Consider the following 15,932-nt stretch of genomic DNA (forward strand, 5'->3'; position numbering starts at 1 on the left):
CCCTGGAGGGACCCATCCGTCTCCCTTGTTCTCCTGGGGAACCCTAAACCCAACTCTATTGATGTGAAAAATGAGATGAAAAAATATTGATGAAAAATAAAAACAACCAATCCTTAAAATCCAAAATGACTATGCCTGCTTCCTTGCCTCTCTGTTCTGCCTGCTGGAAGGGAAGATGGTGAGATGGGAAAAGTCCTCTCTCCAAAATGAAAGCCAGAATAACATGAGGTATCACACTGGTTTCCGCAATTGGCCTCTCGGTTCTGATTTTCCCATTTCTACAGATGGAGGGCCCTCTCCGCCTCCCAGATGTGAAGACTTGGGGTAATGTCCTACAACTCAACAGAAAAAAAAAAAAAAAAAAAAAAATTAATAACCTGACTTAAAAAATGGGCTAAGGACTTGAACAAATATTTCTCCAAAGAAGACACACGAATGGCCAACAGGTATATGAAAAAATGCTCAATGTAAATAACCATCAGGGAAATGCAAATCAAAACCACCAGATAACAGCTCATACCTATCAGATGGCTATTACCAAAAACTCCCAAAAGAAAGTGTTGGCAAAGATGTAGAGAAATTGGAATCCTTGCACATTTTGGGTGGTGATGCAAACTGGTGCTGCTATGGAAAATATGGAGGTTCCTAAAAAAAATTAAAAATAGAACTACCCTATAATGCAGCAATCCCACTTCAGGGTACTTAACTCAAAGAATTGAAATCAGAACCTTGGAGCACTATTTACATCAGCTAAGATATGGAAACAACCTAAATGCCCACTAACAGATAAGTGGATAAAGAAAATTCGAGATATATATCCTGTGTTGTCCAATCGGTCCCTCCCAGTCTAGTTTCTGTGCCTTTGTGGGGGCTCTTGCCCTGGCCTACAACACCTTTTCCCTTTCCTTTCCGTACTTTTGTTTAAATATCCAACTAAGTCACTTCCCCATAAAGCCCTCCCTAACTACCCTGGGCGTCAGGTATCTTTCTTCTCCCAAGAACATCCGTAGCACTGATTCAATATGCAATTAAGTCCTAACCAGCTTGGCTCAGTGGATAGAGCATCGGCCTGCGGACTGGAGGGTCCGGGGTTCGATTCCGGTCAAGGGCATGTACCTTGGTTGCGGGCACATCCCCAATAGGAGGTGTGCAGGAGGCAGCAGATCGATGTTTCTCTCTCATCGATGTTTCTAACTCTCTATCCCTCTCCCTTCCTCTCTGTAAAAAAAAATCAATAAAATGTATTAAAAAAAAATATGCAATTAAGAACACAGCCACACACCTCATATGATAATTTCTCTTTTAATGTATCGGATTATTTCTGCTGATCAGATCTGGTAGTTCCTTAGTCACAATTGAACATAAAGCCACTGGGCAGCTTTTCCTGAATAGTCCAGGGCAAAGGCGGTAATGAGTGATTCTACTCTTTCCTTGGGTTAGCTTTGATCTGAAAGGAGTTGCTGCCTCCAGAGAATAATGTATAGGCTGGTTGGATGAGGGGCCAGCGATCCTCCTCCCTTACAAATATTGGACTGTACTACAGGGGAGAAGGCCCCAGTAGCTTCCTCTCACCCAGCCCATTTAGATCCTGGTCCTCACTTTCTGGGGTTCAGGGGAGTCCTCGAGTTTTCTTGCTCCCACCCAGGCAGGGGGGGCTCACGTCCAGTTGGGGGTTCTCTCTCCACTGGGCAGGGGTCCGCGCCTGTATGGCCAGCGCATGGACGGGCCCAGCCAGCTCCTCGGCCAGCGCAGCGTGGACAAGCCGGTGCCGCTGCAGGGGGCTCAGCCCCTCGAAGCGAGAGCTCACCACCGCCACGCGGAAGTGCGTCTCGCTGCCCGGGGGGACCGCGTGGCCGCCGCTCTCGTTACGCAGTTCCAGCACTTCGGGGTTCAGGGCCTGCTCCAACTTCGTGCGAATGACGGCTTCGACGGGCCCTACGGTCCCGGACCCCGCGCTGCTCCGGGACAGACAGACGCGGCCGGCCATGGAGAACAGGCGCCCGACCAGCTGTCCACTCAGCATCCGTTACCCTAGAGACAAAGGCCACAGCCGTGCGGGTCAGGCCTCCCGCCTGATGAGAGCCGCATCCCTCCACCCTCCGACCCCCACCCCAGCGACCCAAGTGCACAGCCCGCAGCTGCAGGAAAGGCCGCCCAGAGGCCCGACCCCGAGACCCCGCCCCTTCCCTCTGTGTGACGTCGGGGGGTTTGGCGGGGGGTCGGCCAAGCGAGGGTTAGAGGCGGCCCGCGCGCCAGGTACGTTCGTTAATGAGGGGGTTCGTAGGACTGGGACGGAGGTTGCAAAAGCAGGTATGTGCAACCCCGGGGTTCCGGTTGGGCCAGCGTCCCCCTCTGAACCCTGGGCTGGGCCCTTTCTACCTTCGGCTCAGCCTGGGCTGCAGCAGTTTCGGTTCAGGGCCCCGACTCCTGGCGTTTCTAGGCGAAATGCTGTCCTCTCGCCCTGAGCGAGGCATGCTGGGAAATGGAGTCCTCACTGCGCGGTAGTGGGCCAGGCAGGTGCTACGTGATGCCCCGCGGGCTCACGGAAATTGTAGTCTGATTCTCCAGACTCGTGAGGCCATCGGAGGTTCGTCAGCAGAGGAAGGCAACCCCCTTCCATAAAGAACAAAAGCAAGCAAACAAACAATCCAATAAAAACCAAGAAATCCCTGCGCAATTGGGATTGGAATTATTCAGTACATTTCATTGCCAATCGTGTAGCCCAGCTCCTTTATTTTACATACAAGAAAAGAGAACTCCGTTCCATTTATTGAACACATAGTTACGAGTATTGTGCGCCAGACCAGTTAGGCAGGTTGTGGAATAAAGCAGACCCTGTTCTCAAGGAGTTTACAGAACACTGGAGAAGATGGACAAGTGAGCGGACAATTGCTAAGTGCCATAGGCACTTAGAACAAAATGCCAACGAGGCATGCCATCCAGACTTAGGGGCACAGAGAAAACTTTGAATGATGAGGGAATTAACCCTGTGGAAAGAGAAATCTAGGCAGAGGGAATGTTCACTACATTCTAGATGCTGTGGCATACGTGGGTGTTCAATAACATTTATTGAATGGATGAATGAAATGTATGAATAGAGAGGGCTGACATTATTATTCCTCTTGCAAAAATATAGCTTTGCAAGGGGCAAGCTCTATACGGCCACCTGTAGTTTTTATTTCTAGTAAAAACATAGTCATAATAATACCTACTATTTAGTGAAGGGTTATCATGGCCACATTAAGACTTTTAGAGGCTTTAAGCACCTAGAGATTATGGTGGTCACCTTATGTGTAATGAAAACAAAACAAACAACGGTGAACACTAATCTGTAACATGAGGATTGGGATGCCCAACAAAATACTCATCCGTCCCCCACCATGATTACTTCAATATTTGTTCATTATAAAAAATTAATTTGTGCTTATTGGCATATAACCTTCACATGGGAAATTTATAAATCTTAAGTGTACAGCCTAATTTTATATGTGAATACACACATATCAAGGTACAGAAAATTTCCAGCACCTTGGAAGGCTCTGGGAAGTCAATACCATCCTGTCATAGTAGTTGTTATTTTAACCTCTCGCCATAGATTAGTTTTGTCGGTTTTTGAGAGTCATGTAAATAGAATCACATAGTATGAACTCATTTGTGTTGCTTTTTTGCTCAACATTGTCTGTTAGATTCATCTATGTGTGTGGCCGTAATTTGTTAATTTTTATTGTTGTGTAGTATTGCAGTAATATGAATATACTTGTACATGCTTGTACATTCTTGTACATGCTTTTTGTTGGATGCAAACATTCATTTCTGTTTGGGGGTATATCCATGGTGGAATTGTTGGGTCATAAAATAAATCCAGTGTTTATTTATTTATTTTAAATATATGTTTTTATTGATTATAGAGAGGGAGGGAGAGGGAGAGAGAGATTAGAAACATCAATGATGAGAGAGAATCATTGGTCAGCTGTCTCCTCCATCCCCCCTTCTGGGGGTTGAGCCCACAACTGGGTTATGTGCCGTGACAGGGAATAGAACTGTGATTTCCTGGTTCATATACTAGGTCAATGCTCAACCACTGAGCCACATTGGCCAGGCTCCAGTGTTTATTTTTGAAATTCCATACCCATTGGAAGAATTTTTAGGATACCCCTGCTTTGTTGGTGCCAGGTCTGTTCTAAACCGGGTCAGGCTGTAGAATTTGGGCTATTAACCAGTAAGCTATTCTTCCTCCTAATCCAGCACTGAGCCTCTCAGGCTCTAGGCTCTGCACTAGGTTCTTTACACTTATTGTAATTTATTCTAATAACTCTGTTATGGTAGATACTATAGTATATATTATTTTCAGTTAATTGACAAGCTCCTATTATATCTTCCATCACTCTGGCCACCACAGTCTATTATGAATAGTTGGCATTTGGAGAGTGGTTGTTGACTAAAGAGAACTATTTTAGAAATGATGACACTAATTCTCTAAGAGTATTGTTTTATTTATTTGTGCCAAAAACATTTAACTGCCCTATTAAGAGTCAGGTAGAGGGAATTAAGGACTCCTGATTCAAAGATGAAGACATGGTCTCTCCCTTGAGGTGATCATAGAAAGGAAATGAGACCAATGTCAAAGCACAGAACAGAGTGGTGCCATTACCAGGATGTGAACAGAGACGTGGGTGTACTGAGGCTGTGTGTGTGGGAGTAGGAAAGGCCTCATGAAGGAAGAGGTGATAATATCTGGGCTGAACCTGTAGGGTGAGGAGGATTTTGCAGGTCAAGAGGAGGATGAAGCATTCTAGCCAGAGGAACTATGTCAATGGCAGTGGAAAGGCCTTGCTCCTCTGAATGTGAACAGCTCCGTATGGAGGAGGCTGGGTGGTGTTGGGGGCAGGTGGAGGGAGAGGGGAGGGAGAGGACTATGGTTGAATGGTGGGATGGAGCTAAAGTGCAAAATAAATGTTTGATTAACTAGATTGCTTGGGAGGGAACTCAGCTGCCTTTGGTTCAAAATCCCAGAGGTGTTAAGGAAATAAGATCCAGCCTGTTGGTCTGTGATGATGTACTACTTTTATAAATGGCCTGCTCTGTTTTTTCTTTCTTTTTTTTTTTTTTTCAATAGCTCTTATAAGGATGTTGGGAAAGGACCTCCGGGGAGCAATAGATAGTAATTGAGCCTGGGATAATTTGAAGGATATTGGTCTATCTAGACTTACCTAATACAGTTTTATAGCTGGATGCAATCGGAAGTATTGTTTATCGCTCCCACTAACAGAGGAAGAAGGCAATGCTGGGTAGGTTAAGTAGTCACTTAGCCTAACATCTAGCTAGTGAAGCAGTGTGAATGAAGTGGTAAAGAGCACGGTCTTTGACCCAGGCAGACCTGGGTTCTGATCGTGTCTTAGTAAGTGGCTGTGTGATTTATGGCAAGTCCTTTAACTCCTTATTTGTGAAACAAACAATTATATCTACTTCCTAGGTAGGTCCCAGCATAGGATTTTTCACATAATAGTTACATATAATCTCTTTTCCTTTTCCCCTATCAGCACAGGGTCACTGTGATAGAAATAAAAAAACAACAACAACAACAAAAAAACATCAGAGCTCAGAGAGGGGGAAGTCACTTTGCCTCGCAATCAGGGCCTTTCTGGGTGCCAGAGTTACGTGTGGGAGAGTCCCCACTATCTGAAATTTTGAAACTATCAGAACTTCTAGAGTTGATTAGCTTCTTAGGGAGAGATTCACACTAACAAAATACGTAAGAAATTTATGACTGTCCAGAATGCAAATGTCACTTCTAGAGATAGATGCATCTTCCCATAATTGGCTCTCCCCTTCTCAGCCTCATATTTTTATCTTCAAATAGACTAATCAGAAAATTGTTAATTGAGCACGGAAATCTGAGCTAAGAGAGTTGGATAGAGTTCAGAAATAGTCCATCCAGGCTGTGTGAAAAGGCCAGTGCTTTCACAACTAGGGTCCCTTCTGTAACAGCCCAACCCTTTGTGTCTAGCAGACATATACTTAGAAACAACCATTTCTACTGTAATTGCCCTGTTTTGACTCTATGTGGACCACATCTTCCTATTACCACATGCATCTTCTGAAATGATGTAATGGATTGGGTTAGAATTATCTTCAGTTGCATTGTTATTGAGGACATAGTCCCATCACATTTAATTGAATTTGGGTGTTTCACAAATCTGTACCAGCATTCTTACCAGAGGGAATCTCTACAGATAGCCGATATTAGCTAATTTAACTTCCAGCGTTCAGAATTCCTCCATTTTTTAGAGGCATCTTATTACAGAGTTCTTTGTACTAGTCTGTATTCTGTGTACCCATAACCTGATAGGTAGCATATACTCTATAAATATTGGATGAATAAAATAGAACATCAGAAAAGGGCTCAAGGAATAGAATTTGTTGATTCTTTTCTCTAGAGCATTCTAGCTTATGTCCTAATGGGATACTCAGGAAAAGGTGAAAATGGTGTGCAGGATGTAGAACTCCCAGAGATGGGAAGCTGAGGAGGAAGAAACAGAACTTTCAGGAAAGATTTTTATGAGCGACAGATGGAGGACTCAGACTCTGCAAATGAATCTGTAGGGTCTGTTGCTGATCTAAGAGAGGATAATGAGCGTTCCAAAGTACTGTAGTGTGGAGGGGAAAGGCTGAAGGGATGTTAAGGAAGTAGCAGGATATGCTGTTGAGATGCAGGGAGGAGTAGATTCTGGCTTAAGTACCAGCAAGATTGTTGGTGCAATTCAGGAAAACTACAAAGAGAAGAGGGTGAGGGCAGGCATTTGCTTTTTTTAAAAAAATTTTTTAAATATTTTTATTGATTTCAGAGAGAGGAAGGGAGAGAGAGAGAGATTGAAACATCAATGATGAGAGAGAATCATTGATTGGCTGCCTCAAGCCCACTACCTGGGCATGTGCCCTTGACCGGAATCGAACCCGGGACCCAGCTCTATCCATTGAGCCAAACCGGCCAGGGCAAGGGCAGGCATTTGTACATGTGCAGTAGTTGGAACAAACAGGTTGAAATATCTATCCAATGAGCAGTTTGGTGTAAGGCTCAGAGTTCCTGCAACAAATTTGGATGTTAATTGAAAGCATGGAAATGGGTAAGACTTTGGGAAGAGTGAACAATGTAAAGGGTGGGGAGGGAGGCAGAGCCTGGATGCACACACCGATTTAGGGGTGGGCAGAGGAATAGGAGCAGGATAAAGCCGGAGGACATTTTGAAAGGCAAGGGAGCAAGTTTGAAGGTGGTGTCGGACGCCTCCTGGAGGTCACGGGGAGGATCAATCTGTTGTAGCCCTTTGTCTCTGTGGATTCCGCGCAGCGGAGGGTGGGGTCAAGCCACACTGCTGGCAGTGACTAAATTGGAGAAAGGAAGCCGCCTTAGTACATACATATATATTTTTTAGTATATATTCTTTAGGGGAGTTTGGCTCTGAGGAGGCAGAAACGGCGGACTTTGAGGGTAATTTCGGGCTCAAGGAGATAATCGGTTTCATAATCCCGTACCCCTGAGTGGGAGTAAATGCATCTGCATGAGGCCCTCCGCAGCCCTTTTGGGTCCTTCTTGGGATTTCCCTTTCAGCTCTAACCCAAACAAACAAGCCTGCAAAAAACTACCAGCATTGTTTGTTGCCACCACTTATTTACCTAAACTGGAGAAAGTGCTAGGAAAAACAAGACAGCACCTTATTTGAAAACCTTGTCTCTTTAAAAATCCTTGCATGCATATAAAGGCATTTAATATAGTTCACAGCAATTGGTAGGCAGCTGCGAAATCCGTCATTTCCTGGTAGTGCCGGATGCGAACGAAAAGTCTGCTTTCTGCTTCCCTACTGGCTGTTTGATACCTCCCTTCACCCCCTCCCGATAGCTCTTATAAATTACATCACATTGGTAATTCTTTCCTCATCCTTTTCATGGTAAAAGCCTGTAACTGCCCAACTTTTTTTTTCTTGGGGCGGGGGGGGGAGCCGTGATGTCCGGACGCGGAAAGCAGGGAGGCAAAGCCCGGGCCAAGGCCAAGTCCCGCTCGTCCCGCGGTTCCCGGTGGGCCGAGTGCACCGGCTGCTGCGCAAAGGCAGCTACGCCGAGCGGGTGGGGGCCGGCGCGCCGGTCTACATGGCGGCGGCGGAGTACCTGACCGCGGAGGCCCTGGAGCTGGCGGGGAGCGCGGCCCGAGACAAGACGCGCACCATCCCCCGCCATTTGCAGCTGGCCGTGAGAAATGACCAAGAGCTCAACAAATTACTTGGGGTGTTACCATTGCCCAGGGCGGCGTCTTGCCCAATGTCCAGGCTGTCTTGTTGCCCAAGAAAACGGAGTCATAAGCCTGGCAAAAACAAGTAATTAAAACGCCTGACACCACCAGTCCCACTCACCCCCCAAAGAGCCAATAAAGTGTCAAATGAAGGGCCGATCACAAAATAGCGCACTAGCTCTTTTTTTGAACGCTTGGGTGGCTCTAAAAAGAGCCTTTGGTCTTTGGTTTTGTCTTTTGCCAGCACTCATTTACTCTTGGCCTTGTGGCTTTCGGTCTTCTTTGGTAACAGAACAGCCTGGATGTTGGGCAAAACGCCGCCCTGGGCGATGGTGACCTTGCCCAGCAGCTTGTTCAGCTCCTCGTCGTTGCGGATGGCCAGCTGCAGGTGACGAGGGATGATGCGCGTCTTCTTGTTGTCTCGGGCCGCGTTGCCCGCCAGCTCCAGGATCTCAGCGGTCAGGTACTCCAGCACCGCCGCCATGTACACCGGCGCGCCGGCCCCCACCCGCTCGGCGTAGTTGCCTTTGCGCAGGAGACGGTGCACACGCCCCACCGGGAACTGCAGGCCAGCGCGGGACGAGCGGGACTTGGCCTTGGCGCGGGCCTTACCTCCTTGTTTGCCACGACCAGACATGACTACAAATGAGGTGAAAGCTCCCCCAAACTCAGAATCTCTCGGCGACACAGGATTGAAGGATAAACAAGTAGAAAGCCTTTATAAGCTTTCCTAGGGGTGGGGTCAGGAGCGCAGTTTTCATTGGTCCTAAACTGGCTCCAGGAATGACCAATAAGATCAAGAGTTGGTGTTGTCACGATTTTATTACTGGGTTCCTACACAGCCCAATGGAAACGAAAGACATCTGAAGCCCTAATTTGCATACGGTGGTTATAAAAGGATCAGGCCCGCCTATCGCCTCACTTCTTTTTCCAGCTAATCCTTGTTAGTACTTTTCCGCAATGCCGGAGCCCGCAAAATCCGCTCCCGCGCCCAAGAAGGGCTCGAAGAAAGCGGTCACTAAGGCCCAGAAGAAGGATGGCAAGAAGCGCAAGCGCAGCCGCAAGGAGAGCTATTCCATCTACGTGTACAAGGTGCTCAAGCAGGTACACCCCGACACCGGCATCTCGTCCAAGGCCATGGGCATCATGAACTCCTTCGTCAACGACATCTTCGAGCGCATCGCCGGCGAGGCGTCGCGCCTGGCGCATTACAACAAGCGCTCGACCATCACCTCCCGGGAGATCCAGACGGCCGTGCGCCTGCTGCTGCCCGGCGAGCTGGCCAAGCACGCCGTGTCCGAGGGCACCAAGGCCGTCACCAAGTACACCAGCTCCAAGTGAGGCCCGCCGGGACTCGGCGCTCCTCGGAGCAGCCAGCTGCTTGACTCCAAAGGCTCTTTTCAGAGCCACCCACCTCATCACCAGAAAGAGCTGTAGCCGTACAATGACTTTCCTTCATTTTATTTCCAGAGTAAGTTTCGCTGGCAAGGGTTACGGGGTTGGCACATGTAGCTTTTCAAGCTTTTGGCTTTAGGTTCCTGGTCCGTGGCTGACTTTGCTCTTTGAATCCAGGGCGCGTCTTGATCCTCCTCCCGTGCCCTTTGTTTCCTGAGTCAGTTCTAAATGAGGTTAGTCTGCTCCTCCCACCCTCCGGCCCGAGACTGGTGGCCTGGTGCCTCCTGGGTATGTTCCATCGGCTTTTCGAAACGAAGTGATTTCAGCCATCTTCATTAAAGGACCCCAGCACACAACCGAGCCCAGGTTCCTCGAACTCTGCGTCACAACCCTGAAGGGTTTTCCCGAGGATTTGGTAGCAGCTTTGGTGCCGGCAACTAGTTCCGCCCTGCGACGTGGCCTGGGGACACCAGCGATCCTGAGCCCTTGGAGCAGACTGCGAGGTCCGGTCATTTTCCGGGTTGGATTACATTAATATTCAAAACCACTCGCCATTCTGAAACTCATAGATTCTGGTTTCCTCTGCTCACTTTAGGGCTTTGAAACCCCTATTCTAGATTTTGTGGATAATTTTTGCATTTAATACTGTTTTCAAACTTTTTTCTTATCACCATTTAATGCTCCCTACTCTTCCCCTCCCCCAAGACACTACACTGTTGTCCCTGGGTTCTTTCTTGCTCAATCCCTCCACGCCCTCTGCCTCCTCCCCCCGCCCCCCCATTTTAGAAAGATCTGGATTTAGGTTACTGCAAGGCACTGGTCATTTTAGTCCTGGCTCGAAGTCACCTCCGTTTTCCAAGGCACCCACTCAGGAATTTGCACTTTTCCTTTTCTGTCTTGGTCCCTCCCAGTTTTATCTCCCCTCCAGCATCCATCAGAAATCGGATCTGTTAGTTTTTCTCAAGCCCTTAACACTGTTGGTGTGGGTTTCCGTTATATCATCAGTGCTATTAAGTGCCTGGCACATAGTGGAGAGACACTTAAACACTTATATTTATTGAATTTTCTTATCACACCCCTTAATCATTTCCATGGGAGGATGGGTGCGGTTCAGTTCCATCAGTTGTATGTGAAAACATGGTGAAAATCTGTCCGTGGTCACACCTCAGGGCAACAGCTGGAAGGTCCCAAAGAGGAGGTAGCAATGTAGGTCTTCTCTATATTCCTCAGTTAGTGTAAATGTCTTTTTGGATTTTATTACATAGGAAGCATTGGTCACTTGAAAGACCCTTGTGCCCCCCCCTCCCCCCCCCGCAGTCCTCACACTGAGATGAGCTTTAATTTACACTTACTGGTCTCATTTGCTTTTTAGACCATGTAAGACAGACCCTGTAAGGTATGCAAGGTTAATAACCCTTTTATAAACACGATTGAGAGAAGCAAAGTGATCGGTCCACTGGTCATGCAGCTGACATTGTCCACCACTGTACCCTCAGATGTGAGGACAGTTGCATTTTAGTTTCATTTAGTTGAATCTTTCTGTCCAAGCCTTGATTTTTGCTGATAAAGACACTGATGGTCTGATCAATTATTCAACTCTGCTTTTGGCTAAGGAGTGCTAGAGTCGATTGCAGGGGTTTTGTGAATCCAAATGGACATTAGACACTGTTATACACTGAATAAATCTTATGTTTCCTACATGTGTGTTTTCAAATGGGTGCAGACAGTATTGTTATTAATAAAGTTACCAGTCAATTTAAAATTCTTTTATCTGTGGTTTATTTTCTAAGTGAAGGTAGTAGATACAATCATTACTGAGCCCCTGTGGAAAAGCTGGGTACCTGGGTACCTGACTTTTGAAGGATGAATATTTGTAAGACAGTAGAGGCCTGGTGCATGAAATTTGTGCATGGGTAGGGTCCCCTAGGCCTAGCCAGCAATCAGGGCCGATCTGAGGGGTGACCTGCAGGGTAATGGGGGGCTGGGGGGAGAGGGGAGGGGGCCCTGGCACTTGCCTTGGCTGGCCTGGGGCCTGCAGGTTGGGGGCAGCTCCTGCGTTGAGTGCCCCCTGGTGTCACAGCGACCAGTCGTTCCACCGGTTGTTCTGCTGTTTGCTCGATTTGCATATTAGGCTTTTATTATATAGGATCAGCCACACTTCTAGCTCAGAAGTGCACCGAGGACTTTGTTAATGCTTAGTAATTGAAAAATATATGACCACAAGTAAGAAGCATTATAAAATAAGAAGATAGAAAAAATAAAGTCCTTACAAAATTTTAGCTAACATCTAGGGATGTTCCAGCCAGTGTTCAAAAATCCTTTATACACAGACTCATTTCATCTCCTCGGAAACTCCCCAGAGAATAAACTCCTCGTTGTGTTTAAGGGCCTTGGAAAAGTAAGGTAACTAACTGAAAACCCGGGCCTCTCTGGATTGGGAAGTGGGGGAGGGGGAGGGGAATATCTATGCTTTAAAATCAAAATAAAAAGAAATATCACCCACTTTATTCCCTCCAGGATGTACCCTGAGTATAATCTATGGTGGGGTGGCCTTGGGAATGGGAGTGGGGGCTCTGGTTCTCCATCCCAGAGGCCATAGCTCAATTCAGTGCAGTTTGTCCTCACAGTCGTAGGCTCATCAGCTGGGATCCCTTCACTAACAGAGAGAACCTTAGCTGCTGGTTATGGGCTCCTCCTGGGCATGTTTACCAGGAAGGAAGTGAACAGAGTGAGGAAGGGGTAGAGGTGATAGAGCTTGGTATTTTAACTTCCGAGAAGGCAATTATTAATGGTGAGAAGAATCCTCCTAAGGAACATCTTTGATCTCTTCTTTCTCCTACTCAAACACCTTGTATACATTGGCTGATGTTGGGGTTAATAGCAATAATTGTTATAATAATTGTTTCTACTTACAGAGCATATGTTTTAAAATTTTAATTATTTAAAAAACTTTTTAAAAAAAAATTTTTGGGTTCTAGATTCCCACTAAGCTGGCGACCCCTGAACTGCCTTAGCCATGACAGATGCACAGGCGGTTGTCAAATCTCAGGGCCACAGGGAGGTCTTGGATCTCTTTGGCGTGATAAGTCTCGCTTTAAAACCTGACTTAGTCCTGGGAGTATGATCCTGGGGAGGAAGGGCCGTGAGGTGGAAATCTACAAACTCAGCAGGGGTTTGCCCAGCCAATGATGGCTCTGAGCAGCTGGAATGTCACTCACTCGGAGAACTTCAGGCTGCAAGTTTGAAAAAAAAAACTTCAGTGGATGAGACTCCGGGTGACAAGGTGCCGGCCCTGCACAGCCCAGAGTCACGGCTGTTTCTAACTCACCAAGGGCAGATCCCCAGGATCCCATTGTGCGCTCTGGGTCCAGAGGGAACGAGGCTCTGGGCAGAGATCATGGGGCCTGTATTTGCCCGCACCGCAGGCTAGGGTGCGAAGACAACAGGAATTAATACCCAAACATTCTAGAAGAGGATAGAGGTCAGGGAGGAGGATTTGGGCAGGTTTCCTTTCCTCCCGAGGCCTCTGCTTGGCCTGCAGACGGCTGTGTTCTCCGTGTCCCCCCACAGTTGCCCCGCCGTGTTGCCTGTGCCCGGACCCCCTCTTTTCATAAGGACGGGGCCCACCCTAGTGACCCCACTTTCACCTAATCGCCTTCTTAAAGGTCCTGCCTCCAAATGCTGTCCCGTTCGGAGGAGCCAGGCGGTAGGTCTTGGACGCATGGGCATCGGCACCAACAAAATGGAGAGTAACCCTGGGCCCCTTCCCCCTCCAGCCCCGGTGCCGGCCGCCCTGGAGGAGGTGGGCTCGTCCGACCGTCAGTCGGTGTACCGATCGGAAACAGCTTTTGTTGCCTTTTCTTTGCTTACTGTTGGGAGCCTGGGATCCTCTGGTTGGGAAGAAGCCCGGAGCTTGCGCTCTCTGGACTCGTATTCGCTCTCCTGGTCTCCGCCCCGCCAGAGACCTTTTCCCTTCGCCTACGTGTAATGCCTGCGGGATGGGGGCGGGGGTGGGGGAGCCCGCAGACGGCGAGAAGGAGAGGAAAACAGCTGTGGGATCCGGAAGCCTGGCTCTTTGGGATCCGCATTCTCCCGGGACCGTGGCGGATAGTGGCCGCTAGAGGGCGGCTTGGAGGGCGGGGGGGTAAAAAAGGAGCGAAACGGTGGAGGGGCGGGGACAATGGCGACCGCTTGCAGTTTTCAATCCGGTCCGACGGTCTCGTATATCAGGGGCCGAGCTCCCATCCCCGGCACCCCGACGCTTGTGTGTTCAGGTCTGAGCAGTAGCTGCCATGTCTGGGAGAGGCAAAGGCGGGAAAGGCCTCGGCAAAGGCGGCGCCAAGCGGCACCGCAAAGTCCTGCGAGATAACATCCAGGGCATCACCAAGCCCGCCATCAGGCGTCTCGCTCGGCGTGGGGGTGTCAAGCGGATCTCGGGTCTCATTTACGAAGAAACTCGGGGTGTGCTGAAGGTGTTCCTGGAGAACGTCATCCGGGACGCCGTCACCTACACGGAGCACGCCAAGCGCAAGACGGTCACGGCCATGGACGTGGTGTACGCCCTGAAGCGGCAGGGCCGCACCCTGTACGGCTTCGGCGGCTAAGCCTCTGCTGCGGGCTCACAACGTGCGGCATTCCTAAAGGCCCTTTTTAGGGCCACCCATGGAGTCCTTGGGGGAGCTGGGCACTTTTTAAAACATGGCACACAATCGTTTTAAAACATCCTGCACCACAAGCTGTTCTGATTTGTTTAAACAATGACTCGCTTAGACAAGCAGGGCCACGTGGCTTTTGTTCTCTTTGCTGAGCTGGCCCGTCTGTGTCCGCAATCGCACTTCCACGGACCGGACTGCGGCCTTCCCCATCCGGTGGGAGCTGCGCAGCTGAGTCCGCATTGGGTGATGCCTGGCCAATCCGCAGGGCTCCACGGCGGTCAGTGCGGATCCAGCCAATCAGGGCAGTGGACGTGGTGTACGCCCTGAAGCGGTTTGCATGATCTGAGGTTTGCATGATATGAGTCCACATTTTTACAGAAACGGGTCCGTCGGGGACAGGGGTGAGGGGTGAAGGGTTGGGGTGGGAGTGAAGGCTGGGACTTCTCTGTATGGAAGCCACCCTATCGTCCCTTCCTCCGGTTTCTGGAGCGCAGCCTTCCCTGCGTGTTCCGAGCTAGGCTGCTGGTTTACTGCCTCGGTGACTCCTGTTGAAGGGAGGTCATTGTAGCCATTTCCTTTAGGCCGTTTTATCCACATGTGCGGTCCTTTTATTGAGCCGTGGGGAGTGTCAGCCAGCAACAGGAGGCGAGGTCCAGTCACCCATCCTCACGGTCAGTGTCAGGGCAGCCCCCGATGTGCGGTCCTGAGATGCCAGTTCTGCCACTTGGTCGTTGTGAGCTTCGTCGTCCTTTTTGGGGTTCCCTTCCCACTTGTGCAACGCGAGAGGGCCAGGCGGCTCGGCCCTGCTCAGGTTGGACGGTGCACTCGCAAAATCCGATCCGATCCGATCCAATGCACAGCCAATGAAAAATCAAGGACAGGACACCCAGGTGATGAGATCCCGGGTGCCATTCTAAAACACATTGGGCAGTTTACCCGTCCAGTGTTTTCGTAGTTTTCTCTGGCGGTGGTTCTCAGAGAAAGGTGGTAAGATCAGTTTAGAACGTGGGAGCGGAGATCTTCAATGAATGAGACAGAAAACCCGAAGTTGAGAATATCCCAAGTGGAAAGAAACCCTTTTGTGCGCCTTGTTTCAGTCGTTAGGTGTGTGTGCGTGGACGTGCGGTAGGTGGTATGAAATGGTATCTTGCTGTCGTTTGGAGTCAGGAATGAGAGCTAGTCAGTATGTAGTGATGCTGTACCTCTATAGGCAAATATTATGTATTGTTTTTTAATGGAATGCAAAGCGACACAAGGCCGGCCCAGGCTCAAGTCCCATCCACCCCCCATCCCCACCGGGTGGGCACACGTTCCCAGGTGTCTCCCTTCCTCCCCAGGTTTGGTTCCTTCAGGCATTCACCAGGAATAAAGAAAAGCTCTCCTTCCCTCCCAGGATTCCTGTGAAGCTGAATGAGAGGAGGTGATGGAAACAGGAGCCACAAGCCACCTAGGAACCCGGGTGTTTTACTGCCCAGGCCGCGCAGCCTGGAAGCTGGTCGTGTGGTGGAAACGGTTTACCAATTTAGTATTTATTTAACGACTTGATGGTAGTTGGCCCTGACGTCAAGGATGCTGATGTTATTAATAGATGTGTGACGGAG

At 48.9% G+C, this 15,932-nt stretch overlaps 4 protein-coding genes and 1 pseudogene across 4 annotated transcripts; 3 read left to right on the top strand and 2 right to left on the bottom strand.

The window, feature by feature from the left end:
- Positions 1-1,286: 1,286 nt before the first annotated feature.
- On the bottom strand, positions 1,287-2,496 carry BOLA1 (bolA family member 1). The gene is made up of 2 exons (XM_008155799.3): positions 2,380-2,496; positions 1,287-2,031 (listed from the first exon to the last, which is right to left on the bottom strand). The coding sequence occupies exon 2, from the start codon at positions 2,021-2,023 to the stop codon at positions 1,610-1,612; it is 414 nt and encodes a 137-aa protein (XP_008154021.2). The 5' UTR covers positions 2,024-2,031; positions 2,380-2,496; the 3' UTR covers positions 1,287-1,609.
- Positions 2,497-7,999: 5,503 nt separating this feature from the next.
- Positions 8,000-8,487, top strand: LOC103298953 (histone H2A type 2-B-like; annotated as a pseudogene).
- LOC103298952 (histone H2A type 2-C) lies at positions 8,476-8,963 on the bottom strand. The gene has a single exon (XM_008155798.3). It carries the CDS (start codon positions 8,916-8,918, stop codon positions 8,529-8,531), a length of 390 nt encoding a protein of 129 aa, XP_008154020.1. The 5' UTR covers positions 8,919-8,963; the 3' UTR covers positions 8,476-8,528.
- Positions 8,964-9,213: 250 nt separating this feature from the next.
- LOC103298950 (histone H2B type 2-E) lies at positions 9,214-9,712 on the top strand. Its single transcript, XM_008155797.3, has one exon. It carries the CDS (start codon positions 9,242-9,244, stop codon positions 9,620-9,622), a length of 381 nt encoding a protein of 126 aa, XP_008154019.1. The 5' UTR covers positions 9,214-9,241; the 3' UTR covers positions 9,623-9,712.
- Positions 9,713-13,936: 4,224 nt separating this feature from the next.
- LOC129147869 (histone H4) lies at positions 13,937-14,303 on the top strand. The gene has a single exon (XM_054711488.1). It carries the CDS (start codon positions 13,969-13,971, stop codon positions 14,278-14,280), a length of 312 nt encoding a protein of 103 aa, XP_054567463.1. The 5' UTR covers positions 13,937-13,968; the 3' UTR covers positions 14,281-14,303.
- Positions 14,304-15,932: the final 1,629 nt, after the last annotated feature.

This window comes from Eptesicus fuscus, chromosome 22 (assembly GCF_027574615.1).
Source record: "Eptesicus fuscus isolate TK198812 chromosome 22, DD_ASM_mEF_20220401, whole genome shotgun sequence".
NCBI lineage: Eukaryota > Metazoa > Chordata > Mammalia > Chiroptera > Vespertilionidae > Eptesicus > Eptesicus fuscus.

Coding starts and splice junctions, on each gene's coding strand:
- BOLA1 (XM_008155799.3), bottom strand. CDS start 2,023: ATGCTGAGTGGACAGCTGGTCGGGCGCCTGTTCTCCATGGCCGGCCGC.
- LOC103298952 (XM_008155798.3), bottom strand. CDS start 8,918: ATGTCTGGTCGTGGCAAACAAGGAGGTAAGGCCCGCGCCAAGGCCAAG.
- LOC103298950 (XM_008155797.3), top strand. CDS start 9,242: ATGCCGGAGCCCGCAAAATCCGCTCCCGCGCCCAAGAAGGGCTCGAAG.
- LOC129147869 (XM_054711488.1), top strand. CDS start 13,969: ATGTCTGGGAGAGGCAAAGGCGGGAAAGGCCTCGGCAAAGGCGGCGCC.